The sequence below is a fragment of the Penicillium malachiteum genome (assembly GCF_028827825.1).
Source record: "Penicillium malachiteum strain IBT 17515 chromosome Unknown utg000003l:1.0-4950554.0:1.0-4952489.0, whole genome shotgun sequence".
Classification (NCBI taxonomy): Eukaryota; Fungi; Ascomycota; class Eurotiomycetes; order Eurotiales; family Aspergillaceae; genus Penicillium; species Penicillium malachiteum.
In genome coordinates this window covers 4473267-4491391 of record NW_026643096.1, presented here as the reverse complement: position 1 = coordinate 4491391, position 18125 = coordinate 4473267, and the positions used below count along the sequence as shown (strand labels likewise).

The following is an 18125-nucleotide window of genomic DNA, read 5'->3' as shown; positions in this document are numbered from 1 at the left end:
CTACCCAACCAATGCCGCGAACCAATATCATTAGTAGACTATATATGTATGGGATTGTTGGATTTTTCATTTTTTTGAAGGCTGTATGAGATCCTTTGTGGCTTATTATAGAGTCAGTTACTGTATGCCATAGGGGTTAGAAGTTTCTGACTTTATGTCTAACATTGGCTTATTATTCTCTCTATATAAATGAGTTGAACATGATCACGCAAATTTTGTTCACTAAGATAATTGACCTATACCGTGAACCATACCAAGGGAGACTGGTTTAAGTCTGCACATCTTCCAACGTTGTCTCTGACTGGCGTGACTTATAAGCTAATCTAGTATAAGCACTGGAGTATCCGAACCTGGCTTCGTTATGAATTCAAAAGCATTAACTTGAAATTCCAAGGTTGTAATCTTATGATAGGAGTATGACTTTTCAAATGTTGAGCTTGACAATTTGTGAAATAGGCTACACGCTATCTACTACAAGTCAAAAAGAGGCACATGTGTGAATTAACAAGGCCTGTTCAAAAGATAAACTTGTGGTTCGTAGTTAGAATAAGAAGACCTAGGTATACAAGAAATAATCTGAAAGTATCTACTTTAAGTTGAAAATTACTAAATAGTAGAAAGTGAGACAGGACATCCTGTATCATGAAATTTGTTCGGTATCTAATAAAATAGTATTAAACTCACATTGTTCACCTGCCCAGGTGGGCACTATGTATATATTTGGAGTGCTTTGAACTGTTCGAAAGTAGTAATGTAGACCTTCAAATGTCAAACACGAGCTGATACCTGCTAGTATGGGATCCCAAGTTTGACGTAGAGGCTGATTTAAGTTTCTGTGGATTGCAAGATTAACCAAATTCAGTCGAGGGGTTCCAAGGTTGCCTACGAATTGTAGTTAGAGGAGCAGCTTACATAGGAAGATTTGATATGGAGTTCCTCAAGTGCTATATACTACAGTGTGAATATTGGAAAAATCCATCATGATCCAGCCCAGTAGTCTTGGCAAATGGTTAGGTATAAGATTCCATTTTTGATTGCTTTGATTCCAGATGTCCAAATAACTTGGAGAAGGTTGAATAGATTTACAAAGCAAAAGAAAAAAAATCCTCCCAAAAAAGGACATAAGAAGCGCAACACTTTCACATAGGAACGAACCTTTAAAAAAACTTCCAAGGTTTGGAACCTTGGAAGTATATACAATATTTTATACCCATCAACAACGCTGAAAATTCACAGTCCATCCATGCATTCGGAGTTGAGCCCATTGCAACAGGCAAAAATGTATGCGGTGAGTGTGGATTGAACACACGACCTCCAGATGTAATGAGTGAAGTTGACTTCAGTCTGGCGCTCTCCCAACTGAGCTATCCCCGCTAGTTGATGTCTGTGTGCTCTAGTTTGGCGTTATCTTCAAAGGTTAGGGCTCCAAAATAGACACACCGCTTACTGCTTTCGGTTTAGCACTTGACCCGAGTGCTAGCCGCTTTTATCAGTTTTGTTATACACGTAGGCTGATGTCCTTGGGATGTGATAAAATTTGTCTGGATATGACCTAGGTATATCGGCCAATAACTACCATTGTGTATTCAAATGTTACACGATTCAGATAGAATAGAATAGTAAGTACTAGGTGATGTAGCACTTCAGGGCCTAACTGCCAGCAGTTTTATAGGGTGTGTGTCCCATGGACGGTTCTTAGTAGTGCAATAAAGCAGCATCTATTGATACATCAAGCTTGAAATTTATTCAGAAATATATCAGACAAAGACAATACATTCATACATACAGGGATCATTCCGTCGTGCTGTCTTCAAAAATAAGCGGTCGAGATATCGTTACTAACGCTCAATTGTAAATTGAGCGAGATAAATTAAAAAAACAAAAAGAAAAAAAAATAGTATGCGGTGAGTGTGGATTGAACACACGACCTCCAGATGTAATGAGTGAAGTTGACTTCAGTCTGGCGCTCTCCCAACTGAGCTATCCCCGCTAGTTGATATTTTGTCGAATAATCTTTGCCATCATGACCTACACACTAAAGCAGCCTTCCGTTCGTTTGGGTTCAGTGATAACCGCCATGGTGTTTTTTTTTTGGCTGTTTTCCTGGAACCTTGGAAGTCATTTGTGAAATTTGGCTTTCACCAATGTTGTTTTGGGTAATGAATTGATTTACTTGAATTTTCTAAAAAAAAAAATCCATTAAGTTCCTACTACATGATAGCACTTCAAGTTGTTCCACGGTGGCAAGCTGGTGAAGATATAGTACGGTGTCTATATATATTCAAGTTTCGTCCTCAAAATACTCAACTTGAAGTGCTGCTCGTGCCTCGAAGCCCTGGAGAATGGACCAATGCAACTTGAGATGACCTTATATTTAGCATGCATCTGTCAACTGGTGAGCTACGTCTTTATGAACCCTAAATCTTAAACTTGGAACTTGATACAATACTTGACCACTGGTAGCCACCGGCACCCTTCTCAGGCTAAATTGCTACTACCAGCCCCGAACACCTACCTGGGCGGGCACTCGACAATCAAATTTACCGCAGTGCCAGTGTACTAATCCCCAGGTCGAGTTTGGGATAAAGTTTACATCCAATGCATGATTGAGACATGGACCCGAAGAGGTACATAATATTTGAGCGCACAGCCTTGGAAGTACCCTAATACTGATGTCACTTCGATTGTCGAGTATTCGAGTCAGGTAGTAGACAAGGCACTGGGTGTTAGAACTTGGGACCACCTGGCGATGGTCCACACGTTCCCTGTAGATATCAACTTCCCTCTCTCCAGCACATATGACACACATGCACACATGCACACGTTCTTCCATCACTACTACTAGGTATGTACTATCCGTATAGTAGTATAAATAATATTTTCCAGGTTTACTCGAACATTTGAACATTTGAACATTTTAAATGTATGTAGGCGGGGGCTACATGCATACTACAGTAGTCCTACCTACCTAAGATGGGCCCCTAGCTCTAGGCAGTCAACTTCTCACGTTTGAGATTACAATTTAAACAGCCTTATAAAATATTTAACCTACGAAACTTTCCCATTCTATTATAAGCAGCTTACTTTACAATATACTTGGCATATGAGATCTTCTTATTCTGTCTTTTGACAGCCTTCTTGCATTGAAATTTTCGAGATTTGTGACAGAATCACTAGTAGGGGGTCACTCTTAAGCGGATATACTGTAGTAGTCACTGGCCTTATCCACCAGCACTGAGTGCCCAGGTGAATATACTTCAATTTTTTACCCGGGGTGAAGCAGCGAGAGCTCAATGACGGCGTCTGGGATTGCAAGTCCGAATGGTTCGATGTATGATGGTTTGTGTAGTGACTGAATCAGGATAGTCTGACTCCAGGGACCTCGGGAGCCCTGGGTGACTCCCGTGAGGAGTCAAAGCATCCAGATGCCGGTGTCCAGCCCTGCCCAGGTGGAGATGTCTTATACATATATACTACTTCCGAGTCATGTCTGAGTCTTACATAGTACTTAGGTGCCAATGAGACACATGTGCAGATACACCAGGCTTGATCACTATAAATCCACAAACACTTTATACCCCTAGATCCTAAATGATATTCCAGAGAATTTATATTCCGATGGACAAACCGCTCAGTCCTAGTAGATCCAGGGAATTTGAAATCTGGAGTGGTGCAGGTACATTAGTACTCAAGTGCTCCATACAAGTTAGTCATTAATTCACGGACACTTCTGAATGTCATAATTTCAAGTTACAAACAGCAAGTGGCGGGGATAGCTCAGTTGGGAGAGCGCCAGACTGAAGTCAACTTCACTCATTACATCTGGAGGTCGTGTGTTCAATCCACACTCACCGCATGTCTTTTGTCTTTTATTTCTTTCAGCATGTTTTTTTTTCTTTCCCCTCGACTATTTAATAGCAATCTTACTCCAAATTGGTAAATAATTAGGCTCCATGAGTAATTTTTTTTTCTCTTTTTAACTCCAACCCATCATGCAGGCGCTTCCCTTGCATCCGTTGCCGTGGTGTATAAATTTTTGCTTATTCTGTAGATCTTTTCCTTTTAAATACCCTTGTTGAGCCCCATACAAGCTCTGAAAGATATCCCGGTCAACCATTTAAATGCATTGATATTAGAAAAAAACCTTGGAAGTGGCCCTGGAGACTATATTGCCATGTGCATGTTTATGTCGTATGTGCTTTGTGTGCCTATTCTTAGCCCCAACGTATGACCCAAATATAATGAGCCCATGGTTCGGTTTCCTAGGAGAACCGATAATTGAACAAAAATATGAATTCAATTCCTTCCAAACTACTTCCAGCTTATCCAATTGTAACTCCATCATAGTCAGAATTTCAATCTCAAGTTTGCGAGACCCAGTTTCTTACAACTTGGAAAAAGAGCTTTGGCGTTAATCCAGCTTCAGCCTAGCCCCGACTAGTGCCAATTTCCCGAGTCCCAAACCTTGGAATCGCATCTCCTCTTGATCTCGATCTCGACTCCTCTCGTTAATTCCCCAACACTTCAAAGGCTCATCTCTCGCTAGAGCCCTCGCTCCTCCTCATCCACTCACCCTCACCATCAAAATACGCCTTTCCCATCGTGACCGTTCGTCTCAGCGTGGGTCAGGGGACGCTCCGGTTCCCCGTCCCCACTCCTCTCAGCCCTCATCGCGTCCCTCGTTAATACTATCGTGATCGCATCAAACTCTCACCATGGGCTCCACACAATTCGGTAACTTCAAGGTGAGTTGTTGGCAAAAGAGGGCGCTGGAATTCCACTATCGCGACCCTATAGGCCACGACCCCTCCCGCTGACCGCATCCACCCTTCGGGGTGCCACAGGACTTTTGTCGCGACTCGCTATTACCCGTGTGCAATGTTCGTGAGACCCTTAAACCCCGAGATAGAAGACCATCCGAGACTTTGAACTAACCGGGGTTGATCATGTTCTTAGCTTTTTGTCGACAACCAGCCTCCCAGCGTAAACTACGGCGGATGTGCGCTCCACGGTATCGATTTGAGCGGTAACCGATACCTCGCAAACTTAGGTATGCTAGCGACAACAACTACATGGGATACTGATATATTGGGGTAGCGAGATTAATTGGGATACAGGGTCCATTTTGTTCGCCGTTATCGCCATCTTGGTGTCGCTTTATTTGCTATGGAGGTCGGACAAGAAGCACGCTGCCGTCGGGCGTCGGTACGTATTCCTAAGACATCATCTCCCGGCTACGTTCATCGGAGACTCATACTTTGGGGGTAATTTAGTGAGATGCAACTGTTCCTATTTGGATTTATCATTATCGAGATCTGTGAGATTTTCACAGTGGGTGGGCTTCCGATTGAGGATTCAGTGCGCAAGGTAAGACTTTGAACCACCAATTTTATTGTATAAACTTGTTATGGAGGGCTAACCGAGTATAATCAGGGTTTCTCGGCAATTCATATTGGAGCAATTACGGCAACTTGTTGGATCCTCCTGCTTAACGCATTTGTAGGGTTCCAGCTACTTGATGATGGCACGGGGGCATCGATTGGCTTAATTTGCGCATCGGCCCTTGCGCTCTTCATCGGTAGCGGGTACATTGCTCTGGACACGGCCTTCGACTGGTCTGGCCATTTCCAGGCGAGCTCAGCCTCGAACTACCGCAACATCGCTATCTACGTCTTGTACCAACTGTTCCCGTTGGTGTGTTTGGTGGTGTTTTTCGTTCTCGAGGCTGTGCTGGTTCTGCGGATCCTGGGGGAGTTCCGGCCCATGCGTACGTATCCTTTTCTTTTGGGAGTTATTAAAGTCTCTTTACTGATGTCCTGATACAGTTTATTTAACCGGCGCTGCGCTCCTGTTCGCCATCGGCCAGATCTTCCAATATGTGATTAGTGTTCATCTCTGCAACGCATCCAATGGCAAGATCAACGGAACTCTATTCGAGACTCTTTTCACGCTTCTCTCCGTTATTGGTGTCTGGGCCTTCTGGAGCAGCATCACAGAAGATGACTGGCCTTTGCCCGTCGGTGGATACAATTAATTGTACTCCAGTTCTTATTTGATTTTGTGCTGCAGATTTACTTCCATTTATGTTCAATACATGAGTCCCCTGATTTTCATCTGCTCTTCCAGACCCGAGGCGTTAGTTCTTTTCTTGTGACATTTCCGTCATCGACGAACAGAGCTTTTGACGTTGTGATACCACATTTCTCTGGTTATGTTTCACGATTAACTGTCTATTTCTTCCTTTCTATGTTTCTCTGGTGGCTTGCCATATCTTTTACCCTACATTGGCCTCCCTATTCTTCATGTTCCCCAGTGGAGCTTGGTTTTCAATAGGTTTTGTTGCTGTGGGCATATCTTTTCATGTTTCAGATACCTCTTCATCATGTACTTAGGCTATAATTCCCACGTCCGATAATCGATTCCTCTTAATCATCACTTTATCTTCTCTGTTAGTTCTTGGCGTTTGCTGTAGTGTTGTAGTATTGATAATGGCGGAAAAATGTAAACTACAACACAAGGATTCCTAATGGATCTCAATGTGACCCGGTGTGACCCATCCGTCCACTGTTTGCCTATTCTCCTGCAGAAGTCCAGTCCTCGGAACCTGAGGGTGTAACACATGTGCATGGCATGAAGTGACAGGTTGTATAGATACTGCGGGTTCCCTTTTCGAAGCGAAAATGGTCAAATTACTATATATTCGCTCGGGATGACCGGTATTATGATGGTGTCTAGTCGAAGTAGATTCTTATTTCGTGTACGCCATCGCCAGAACCACTTTTTCCCTCTTCCCCAGGACATCTTAGACTATAAATTTCAATCAAGACACGCAGAATGCACATCAACGTATCAATCGCGGCCTTAGCCTCGAGCCTGACGACTTCTATCGCATCACCACATGTACTCAATCAACGAGATGAACCCACGCCTGAAATGTCCCGTACAGCGCCCATTTCCTCTCTCATACCAATGAGCCTTCTGCATTAAATCTGAACTCTCCACATTACTAATTAGATTCCTCTAGTCCGGGAACAAAACCATCGAGCCATTGATCAAATGCCACCGACATGCAATTTAGTGGCATGCGTCGGTCTCTCAGGAACTCTTAACTGCGTACTATCTGCCATATCGTCTGGGGATACTTCAGCTTTACGCCACTGTTTATCTGGTGGACTAGGACAGGTATGCTCTCAAATACCCTTGGAGATTATATCAGCCAGCTGGTGTCTCCTTCGGCTTGACTCTACCGATGACCGGAAAATAATTTCTATACTGGACTAGTACTGATTTCCATAGATTTGTTCCTGTGCAGCTTGTATCACCGGTGTCAACAATTTCTTGCAATCCCTAGGCATTTGCGTTAAGACCGGCGATGATGAACTGAGCGATGAGCGCTCTGATACTTTGCCCACATCTGCACCGTCGAGTACTTATGTGCCTGGGTCAACTTCACGGTTGGATGATAGAAGAATTGAAACTGCTGCTGGTGGACAGAAAGATACCGGTACCTAGGATAATTATAGTATTCTTTCATGTTACTTAAAGATTCTTTGTTTCGATTTCTTTCATGGTCATTGTCGAGGATATCTTGTTCTTGTCTACATTGCACTCTCAAGTCCAATGTACCCGTGTTTAGAAGGTGGATCAGCCTTTAAGTTGAAACTTGGTCGGGCATCTACTGATCTCATTTGGATTACTGCAGTAGTTGATACATGTAGGAATCAGTTTTGGTTATTTCCCTATCAAAAGACTATCCAAGCCCAACACCAAATGAGACATCATGTACAATGCATGTCGCAATGCTTAAATAGACTAAGAATAAACCCGTTCAAATGAATGTCAATGAGTGTCTTGATACTACACCACCGAGGGAAAAAAAACCACGATTCATCTGTAAACACACCCATGGATGTGACACAAACTCGTCACGATGAAACTCAAAACAGAAAGCGTATGATCATTGATCTCATGACTGAATTCTTGTAGATAAGTACAGAAGCCCCACAAAGCTCAGATACACTCATGTCGATTGAATTTTTTCTTCTCCAGAACTCAAAGTCGGACCTTAACATCCACACAAGGGAGAGTCCACTCCCGCTTCCCTAACAAACTGCGCAACCATTCCAATCCCACACCCGTCCATTCATCAGGTCGAGACTCAATTCCTAGTCGTTGCTGCGCACTATCAACCGCAGCACCAGCCAGTGCCTTCGCAGTAGAGTTGACAGTATCAAAGACAAAGCTCGCAAGGTTATCACCAGGTAGTGGAACAGGCATAGTGGCGTTTGAGGTAGAGTTGTAATCCGATAACGCGCTGGAGCTGTATCGTGGCGCAAACCAGTTACTCCGGAGATCGAATAGACAGCGATCAGACCAGTGGCATGATGAAGCGAATAGGATGAGTAGGAGAGCGGAGCAGTAGATGCATGGTCGGTGGATGATGTAGGTAAGAGCCACGAAGGAGATGATGAAAAGTGGCGAGGCGTTGGTCGGAATGAAGAGCAGTGGAAGCCAGCTAATGAAACTAAAATATTAGATTCAATTATTTCACTTGCCTTGACACATGTATGATTTTTGAGAGTAGGATGGGGTTTCCTCTCTTCTTTTTCGAGGGAATGATGGGTCTTACCTTCGGAGACAGAACATCGTGATGACGTTGTTTGAGGGGTTGAAATGGTAAAGAGTTGAGTCTGAGGGAGTTGGGTGAGGTTGACGATGTTATAGACAGAGACCTGAATAATGATAATCCATCTGTATGTCCTCGGATTATAACGAGACCAGAGTTCTCCTGTTATAAGGGAAGTCACCCAGGTTGGGACTGAAGTGTAGTGGAACTTCAGACCTGCAATATACTGCAACAATTAGATCCATTTATAAAACACTCACCGCCTTCCACACCGCCTTGGTGATTATCTCACAACACAATCGAATTCTCGATGAGAACCTCTCTTTCTTTCTTTACCTTTGCATCACTCATTAACGATCCTCACGTATTCCTTGTTTCTTTTTTCCCCAATACAGCTCGTCCAATCATTTGCATTCCCTGGCTGTGAATAATTTTCTTTTACATAAATCATTTTATTGCAAATAGACCTTTGGGTTCAAAAGTCAAGCTCTTGAGGTAGCTTCGGAAAGCTTCTGTGGAGATTTCGTTCGGAGGTCGTCGTAATTGACGAGCGACAGAAATGTCCACCCCCAACGATATCCAGGCCCTCCTGGCTTCTATCCGGCCTCGCCCCTCGCCCAATGGTCCCCCCCCAGGATTATCAGCAATATCAGCATCATCAGCAGCAGCAGCCTCAGCAGCGAATGGCTCAGCCATACCAGCCCGGCATGTTCCCGCCTCATCCTCAGCATCCTCAGCATCCTCCCTACGATGGCCAAAGCTATCCCCATCCCCACTTTAATGGATATCATCATCCATCGGTATCTTCGGCTATCCACAGTCCTTCGTCTGGTCATCCCTTGAACTCCCCGCCGCATCACGGGTCTGATATTCTCAGCCCAAACTTGCCTACTCCCCATGGGGAATGGAATCAACCTCCACCTTCACAACAGAACAACCCAGACCGCGCAGCAAATTTGCTGAATCTACTTCGCTTCAGCCATGGTCAAGCTCCCGTTGCTGCAGGTCAACCCCGTGCAGTTCAACCAATGCCGACTGTTGGAGATTTGGAACAATCGCGACCTCACCATATCCAGGAGGTGGCCTCGTCCCAGGCACGAAAAGCTTCCGCTTCAGACTTGATTGCCTCGTTCCTCAACGCCCCTGTTGCACCTGTGCCGGTGGCCCCAACCCAAGGGGAAGGTGCCCCAAGCGACCATACTCAGAATATGTTGCTTCGACTTCTTAACCGTACCGAGGGACCTGCCGAGCCTCCTATCTCGGTTAAGGCTCACCGAGCTATCCCGGAGCCTGCAGCACTTGAAACAAAGCTAGATCAAACCGTCAGCCAGTTCGAAGACTTTGCCGACGAAGTCGAATCCTTGCCTGAGACCAGTGGTGCGAAGCCGGAAACGGTCGCACCTCCTTCAGCCTCCAAGGATTCGATGTTTACGTATGTCAATCCCTTTGATCAACTGGCTGCGATCTCGCCAGGTGCCAAGTCGCCTCAGGCTCGGTCGAGCGATGAGTTCTCGAGTGTTGATGCCGCTCAAGAACTGGACGTGACTGCCACTTCGCTCAGTTTTGATCCACCATCGGCTGTCGAATTGGCTGCGCCACAGATCCCGCAGCGTAGCAAGTCCCCCGTTTTGGAGGAAGGGCAGCGCCGCGCTGTGCACGAAGTCGTCAGTCGTCTTGTTGATGAGATTGGAATCTCTCTCGGTGGCGGGGAAGCCCCAGCCGTGAAATCAGATGCTGAGACTTCAGCCAGCGAGGACTTGGCCGAAACAGCCATGGCTGCTGTTGCCTCTCGTCTCCGAGAGTCTCTCGTTGGGGTTCAGGAAGCAATTGGGTTGACCAAGTCGGTTAAAATGCCCCAGGTGGAACCGCCTCAGGTGGCTAAGGAGCCTGAGATCGATTCTGCTCCCTCTCCCACTGAACAAGCCCGGAATGAAAATGCCGAGGCTCTGGCTGATAGCTGGGAGAGCGCCGAGGACAGTGCCGAAAAGGACGAAGAGCGTGTTGTCTCAGTTAAGAACTTCCCGCTGCGGCCATTCATTTCGATTACCGTGAAACCCAATACTGGAAAGTTGGTGGGTTTCCGCGATGACGGCGTCATGGATATTGCACGTCTGAAGAAAGAGTTTGACCAACTGGATCGCTCTTTGACTTCCGCTACCTCTGATTACATTGTGTATGCGCTACCCAAGACAGGTGGAATCCGCATCATTCGCCAGGATGACGGAAGTGATCGACAGGTCTTCCGATCCACTCGGGATCGTATCTTCAATGTTGCTCTGTGCAATTCACAATATTCCAGAGGTGACCCGGATATGCATGCAATTCTTGGCATCGGTGTCAGTGGCACAGTGTACTGGTCTTTGATCTCTCGCCAAGGCAAAGATCTGTTCGAGACTGATGCACTGGAAAGTGAAAGTCTTGTCTTCCCCCCATACCCTGCCTCGGATGAAAACACATCTGGCGGTCAGCTGAAAACGCGGGCCAAACGAAGCTCTCGCCACACGGATATCTTTGCGATTGGGCGTGGCAAGAATATATATGTCGTTTCTGCTAAGGTGGCGAGGACTCCCGAGTTTGAAGTATTTGGAAAGAGGGGCGTCGTCGACACGGCCAAGTACTTCAAGGAACGTGCACTCAAGATCTCGACTGGCAAAGCTGGAAAGGACTTTGTGTTCAGCCACGATGACAGTGTTATTGCGTCTCTTGACAAGACCGGCCGACTGCGCTTCTGGGATATTCAGGAAAGCGTGGTTCGTGCCAGTTATGGGGATAGTACCGGCACCTCTATGAATGAGGTGCGGGTTCCCTTGAACACGTTCGTAACTGGCTCTCCGACGGAGAAGTCTTGGCCCACCTCTGTGCTGTTCGTGGACAAGCTGCGTCCCTACTCCAAGCACACTGCCCTTCGATACGTTCTGGTGGGTCTCAAACAGAACCACACCTTGCAGCTCTGGGATATTGGGCTTGGCAAGGCTGTGGAGGAGGTCAAATTCCCCCCACGAGAACGAGTCGGATGCAATTTGTAGCGTGGCTTATCATCCGTCTTCTGGTATCATTGCGGTGGGACACCCTACTCGCAACTCGATTTATTTCGTTCATCTGTCTGTGCCACGATACAATCTCGCAAACATGTCCCAGGCTGCGTTTATCAAGGCCGCGGCTGCGAATGATGATATCTTGCAAAAGCCCGAATCGACTGCTTGTCTGAGTGGTATTCGGGAGATTTCTCTTGGATCCAAGGGTCAGCTTCGAAGCCTGGAGCTGCTACCTGTAGTTAAAGGTGAGACAGAGAAAGAAAAGAAGGCGAAGGACAATGGTTCGTTAGAGGAGGAAGATTTGTTCGAGTTGTATGTAATGCATTCGCACGGCGTTACCTGCATGAACATCAAACGCGAGGACTTGGGATGGACTTCACAGAACCGTGTCATTTCTCCCATTGACGCGCAGGCGGAAGGTTCAATTGAAATCACCGATCTTCAGTCATTCCCCTCCTACATCACTGACGATCCCTCTGTCAACGGTGACGCGACTTCGAACCCCTCTCGCACCACAAAGGAGTCAGTCAAGAAACAGGACGCGACTGATTCTGCCTCTGGTGTTCTTCAACCTCGCAATCTTTCTCCTACCAAGGGACCAAAGAAAAAGCTCACCGAGGAGCAACCTGAACATTTTGCCGTGCCAACCTTCACCGAGAAGTCCGACAGAAAAAAGAAAAAGAAGCCTTCTTCCACTGATACCTCCTCCAAACTCAAACAACCGACTGCGATCGTTGGTGTTGAGCCCCTCCAAACTTCCCTCGACTTTGATCCCTCGTCATTTTCTACTTCAACAACAATGGACCCCAAGACCTCCGAAATTGGCGCCTCTCACGCTGCTCACACCTCTGGTGACGCTCTCACTCTTGAGACCCGTAACCTTACCCCCCACTGCCGAGAGTGCTGCCTACATAACCACCGATACCATCACCCGCAACCTCGACCAGTTACGCGTCCAGGTAGCTGAGGAGTTCAATACTAGTCTCGACAAGAAAATGGAGGCTATTACCAAGCTCTTCGAGGACGAGCGTTGTGCATGGGACGCGTCCTCCAACAAGAAGATGCAGATGGTTCTTCAGGGAATCTCCACTGATATGGAGATGAACGTCAACCGTATCGTTGAGACTCGTCTCAAGTCCGATGTCGTTCCCGTCATCACTCAAAGCCTTGAGGACAAGCTGAGCAGAGATGTCTCTACCATCGTCAACAAGTCTCTGCACGATGCCGGTCTCATCAATGATAATGCTGATGCAGTCTTCAAGAAGCTTCGCGCTTACTTTGATACCGAATTTGCCAGTACCTTCAGCCTCTCTATCAGCCCTCTGGTCGATGGCATCGTGAACAGTCAGAAAACTCTCCATGAAGCTAACGCTAAGATCTCGCGTCTGGAGAAGGACCGTGCAGCCACCAACGCGAAACTGGAGCAGATGGAGGGCATGATGCGCACTATGATGCTTAGTGTGGACCGACTCACTATGGTGACCCAGACGGCTACCGAGAATGGTCACTCTTCGGTTCCTCCCGCTGGAAGTTCGCGCACTCCAGCTCACCTCCTTGCCGCCCACACCCCCGTTCCTGCCCAGGGTCCAGGTCACAACCAAGTCCAAACTCAGCGTTCGGTTCCTTATGCCGCCGGCATGTCTTCGCCCCCAGGCCTGACTATTGCCCCTGAGATCGTCACCGAGCTGAACCAAGTGCGCCGTCTTTGCCAGGCCGGTGGTCCTCCATTTGAGGACGCGATCATGACTGTGAGTTTAACAATCCAAATATATCAATGTGGAAGTAACTGAACTAACTCTCTCCTAGTGGATGCATTCTCAGTACCAGGCTGATCTGTTCGATCACTTTTTCAGCCGCATTGATCCCGGATTCTTGAGTGGCCTCGCGGGTGTCATTGTCTTGTCCGTCGCTTCGGTTGTGACCGCATCTTTCAGCAAGAATGTTGAGCCACGCCTTCACTGGCTTCAGGTTGCTCTTAACAACGTCAACCCTCGGGTAAGAATCTCTTCCCCGTCATTCTCTCACTTGCGACCTCTACTAACTAGCTTCTGCAGGACGAGGAAGTGGCTGACGTTGCTGGAGGCGTCATGTTAGTTCTTGCTGAACGTCTGAACAATCTTTACATGAAGATTGTCGCTGAAAACCCTCAAGACGCTCTACTTCGACGCATTCCCCACCTGGCTCGCCGCGTACGTGAGTTGCAGAGCATGGTTAACTAAGCGTCTACGCTTGTGCTTCCTGCTTTCTGTTTTCATTACGGATTGGGATTTCATACGTGGAGGATCTTTTTTTTCCCCGTTATTTTTCTTTACTATGCCCAGTGTATGTTTTTGTTCTTTCTGCTTGTGCACGCTTTCTCGGGGACGTTTTTTTCCGTGCACATTGATGATTCCAAGTTGACGGTGTTACGGATCATGACTTATGGGCATAGTTTTCGCAGCTGCGAATATGATTAGTTTTGCTTTTTAAATCTCTGGTATTTGTAATGGCAATGCTAGGCCGACGTTCCTTTAATCTGCTGGTAGTTCTTTTCTGCTCTTAGTTTGTTGGTACCAGGTCTGTCACCATCAGATAGCTAGACACTGCTACCTGTGCATTTTTTGAGGTCCTTCCTCCTCACTTCTCCGTCATCCATCCTCCCATGCTTCATGAGCCTCGCCATCCTTCGTTTACGCACCGTCTCGCATACGCAGTATATAGCAGCGGAAACAAATTGATACAGATGGAAAATCACGTTGCAGAGATTAACAATCTCCGTGCCAATTTACGAAATTGACAAGATAAAGATGATTATGACATGAGGATATCCGATGAGAGAAGAAAGAGAAATATACACAGGAAGTCTCCAGAACTTCCCAGGCAAATTGTTTCTTCCATTTATTGCGGAGATTGAAGTCTCGAAATATCCGATCCGGCATTATTACTTAGGATCGAATCTTCTATCCACATAAATCTGAGGCTCTGTTGATTTGCGCATCCCGTGATTTTGCTACATGTGGAGATAACCCCTCTCCAACTACACTACATACCACCGGTACACAACTCAGGTACCATCCTGCAACTTGGTGATAGCTATTCTTGATACTTCACCATGATTGATCCAGAAGATCGGTTTGTCTCGCTGATGGAGAGCTATTTTGGCGATCCGAAAATCCCTACAACCCAATGCTTTTGCAACGTCTGGGATTGGGATCAACTGCGCATGATCAAGATTAAAGGAACTGCTAGGATATTCCCACCCGAAGAAGACAAACAGCTCGATATTGTTGCCCAATTTGCAGACTACCTCTCACTCGATGTCTGTGCTATTTCAGTCGATGATAACGGACTTCTTACTGGACCCTCGACAGACCCAGAGGAAGACGATACACGACATGTTGGGCATATTCCATTTTCACTTTGTGACTCGATCGCCAATTGTCCTAAGATGAAATTGTCGGAAATTCAATCACTTGACCGACTAGGGGCTGGTGTTGATTTGGTACTTATACCGTCTGAAGGCAAGAAGGTTGCGTTCAAGTTCAACCCTCTTAAATTGCCTCCAAGACTGGAGATGGCATGGAAGGAGGTGAATATCCTTAGCAAGCTACCTCAACACCCAAATATCGTACCGTTTGATCGAATTGTCCTTGAAGATGTTGAGTCTAGAGTGATTGGATTCACAACAAAATACATACCCTGTCAACCATTATCCACTACTTCTGGCAGACCATTCCGACTTGAATGGCTGCAACAGCTCACCCAGCTTGTGGATTTTCTCAACCTAGACCTGGGCATTATGCATCAAGATATCGCGCCCCGAAACCTGCTTATTGACCCCGAAACTGACAAGATCCTCCTATTTGATTTTGACTGGGCTGTCAACGGAAAGAATGGCCTAGAGGAGGGACGAGACGACGTCTCTAGTCTTGCATTTACACTACGAGATAATAACCAAAGATACCCACTTCACCAAAATTCCCCACTGGGCTAGATCTATCGATATAGTTCAGAACATTGAATGGGAATGTCACTGTGAACTAGATCATGACGTATCTATATTTCGGGAATTTTTGAACGAATGGATTGCTACGAGATCTGACAAGGAAACAAATATGGAGCGCTTTCTCAATGCACCCAATCGTCTCACATGGCCAAGCTATCCAACTCCGCCGGAATACGGTGTTCCTGATGAACTTGGGACAAAGTCAGATGGGACGCCTTCCTGGATCACGGGTACTCGTTCTAGGCGCGCTGCATTGAAATTGGGACAATACAGCTTTCGATGGGAGAGACCACCACAGAGCAGATTGTTGAAGATGGCATCTAATATTAAGAGTGACAGCTAGAACATTGAAGATTTGAATTGCCAATCTCATGTCATTGTATGAGAGCAATTATGTTAGTTCTCACAGCTAGTGTAGCACTCCAGGGCTTACAATGTGGATCTCTCGTACATGGATGGACCTCGGGATGGGGCTCATATCTGACATATCTGACATCAGCCAACACGTACAAGTTAAAAATTCGCCTTCTCCTCACATTTTGCTCAAGCTCTCTTCATCCCCAAAATTTAGAGAATTCCATACTAGCATACTCTTTAAATCCCATACACCCCTCAATTCGGAACATTGATTATGGCTTCCCCGAAGAGCCTCCAGCAATGGTTCCGCCATACGTTCACCCCATTCATCGCTAATGCACCCATGTTCGGGTCTGCTGACTATCACCTTGCATCAGCAGTAACAAAAGCTGGAGGTCTTGGTAAGTGAATCATCAGCCTACATGATGCACACAGAACTCTACTTTATGCGGGGTGACTCAAGTGTGCAGACTGAACAAACACAAACCCCGCATCCACATTCCAGATTTCTACCAGTTGACTCAAACAAAATTAACAAATAACAGGATTCATCGGTGGTGGTTTTGATTTCACCACTGAGACAACCCAACTCACAAAACTAAATGAACAACTTGGAAAAGCCCGCTCAGAGCTAGGGAGTATCCCTTCTCTTACCAGTCTTCCCATTGGCGTCGGATTCATCACATTCAACCCTACTGGATTTATCCAAAATGCCATCCCAGTTCTACAGAGTCACCGAGTTGCAGGAATCTGGCTATCCTTCCCTAAATCCGATGAAGATCATCTGCTTATTATAGAAGCCATTAAGAAGGCTCGGGCGGAAGGTGATTGGGATGTTCGGGTCTTTGTACAGGTTGGAACTATACAGTCTGCTCGGGTAGCTGTGCAGCAAGGTGCAGATGTACTTGTTGTGCAGGGTTCTGATGCTGGGGGCCATCAGTGGGCTCAGGGTGCTAGTTTGATTTCCCTGTTACCTGAAGTGCGCGATATGCTTCATGAAATGGGGGCATCGGATGTTGCAGTCTTGGGAGCTGGTGGAATTGTTGATGGGAGGGGATGTGTTGCAGCACTTGGACTTGGTAGGATTCGATAATATTCGAGCACAGGATCGTGATTGCTAACAGTATGCTTTTGATACAGGTGCGGATGGAGTGGTTATGGGTACAAGAGTGAGTTTAGTCAATTATAATTTTAATTGATCAAGACTAATAGTCTATAGTTTCTTGTGACTACTGAATGCCCGACACCATCCACGTTCAAGCATGCTATCATATCTGGTAGCGATGGCGGTGTTTCAACTGTCAAATCCACTCGACACGATGTCTTCCAATCAACCGATGTGTTCCCTCGACAATACGATGGAAGAGCTATCATTGGAATTAGCTACTCCGAGTCCCAGTTAGGTGCAAGTGATGATGATGTTATTCAGCGATACAAGGAAGCTGTGGCGAATGGAGAAGATCATCGACGGACGGTGTGGGCGTAAGTTCTTTTGGATTGACCCGTCTAGACACAATGGGCTCTAACATACATCTGGATATAGGGGCACAAGTATCGGATCTATCAAAGAATTGGTCTCTGTATCAGATCTGATTCAAGGAATTCATCAAGAGGTCAGGTCCACACTGGCTAGTCTTTCCCAGAAAATGCAGTAATTGATTTTTGCTTGCACAGGAGGAACTGAACAGGCTAATTTGTCTCCCAAGGTTGGAAATATTATACGGATATTCCTATAAGAAGTGGGTTTTTAATATCCAGGTCCCAGTACATACACGTCTAGATGTCTACAGTAGCCCTCGATAGACTGGAAAATTCGTTCAAAATGAATTATTCACATTATGCCCCATGAAATAAGAAGATAAATCAAGTATAAAAAGTTACATCAAGATCGGTTTAGGATAAGTACCTAACATGAATCATGAATCTTTCTTTGTTCAATGCCCAGGTGTTGATCATTGTATGCGGAGAAACCCCAATCAGGCAAGGTCCCCCCCTTCAACACCCCCCCCCCCCCCTTTCACTCTTTTCCTCAATTCTCGACTTTCACCAATAAATACTCCAAAACCTCCCAGCTCAAACGCAGATCACAAGAATTCACAAATTTTTGAGGGCTACTTTCTAC

General features: G+C 46.1%; 6 protein-coding genes across 6 annotated transcripts; 5 read left to right on the top strand and 1 right to left on the bottom strand.

Annotated features, from left to right (window-relative positions):
• Positions 1–4715: 4715 nt before the first annotated feature.
• Positions 4716–6034, top strand: N7483_007967 (chitin synthase export chaperone; the record flags this gene model as incomplete). The annotated part of the gene is made up of 6 exons (XM_057091404.1): positions 4716–4745; positions 4957–5050; positions 5118–5205; positions 5274–5367; positions 5434–5767; positions 5826–6034. The coding sequence occupies 6 exons, from the start codon at positions 4716–4718 to the stop codon at positions 6032–6034; spliced, it is 849 nt and encodes a 282-aa protein (XP_056946145.1).
• A 1022-nt stretch (positions 6035–7056) lies between these two features.
• Positions 7057–7512, top strand: N7483_007966 (uncharacterized protein; the record flags this gene model as incomplete). The annotated part of the gene is made up of 2 exons (XM_057091403.1): positions 7057–7182; positions 7297–7512. The coding sequence occupies 2 exons, from the start codon at positions 7057–7059 to the stop codon at positions 7510–7512; spliced, it is 342 nt and encodes a 113-aa protein (XP_056946144.1).
• A 540-nt stretch (positions 7513–8052) lies between these two features.
• Positions 8053–8646, bottom strand: N7483_007965 (uncharacterized protein; the record flags this gene model as incomplete). Its single annotated transcript, XM_057091402.1, has 2 exons — positions 8053–8515; positions 8630–8646. The coding sequence occupies 2 exons, from the start codon at positions 8644–8646 to the stop codon at positions 8053–8055; spliced, it is 480 nt and encodes a 159-aa protein (XP_056946143.1).
• Positions 8647–9123: 477 nt separating this feature from the next.
• Positions 9124–13880, top strand: N7483_007964 (uncharacterized protein; the record flags this gene model as incomplete). Its single annotated transcript, XM_057091401.1, has 5 exons — positions 9124–11610; positions 11636–12438; positions 12563–13409; positions 13468–13656; positions 13716–13880. Coding segments are annotated over 5 exons (4491 nt in total), but the record flags the coding sequence as incomplete, so codon positions are not given.
• An 872-nt stretch (positions 13881–14752) lies between these two features.
• Positions 14753–15989, top strand: N7483_007963 (uncharacterized protein; the record flags this gene model as incomplete). The annotated part of the gene is made up of 2 exons (XM_057091400.1): positions 14753–15559; positions 15588–15989. The coding sequence occupies 2 exons, from the start codon at positions 14753–14755 to the stop codon at positions 15987–15989; spliced, it is 1209 nt and encodes a 402-aa protein (XP_056946141.1).
• A 288-nt stretch (positions 15990–16277) lies between these two features.
• Positions 16278–17658, top strand: N7483_007962 (nitronate monooxygenase; the record flags this gene model as incomplete). The annotated part of the gene is made up of 5 exons (XM_057091399.1): positions 16278–16404; positions 16549–17082; positions 17144–17172; positions 17223–17485; positions 17547–17658. The coding sequence occupies 5 exons, from the start codon at positions 16278–16280 to the stop codon at positions 17656–17658; spliced, it is 1065 nt and encodes a 354-aa protein (XP_056946140.1).
• Positions 17659–18125: the final 467 nt, after the last annotated feature.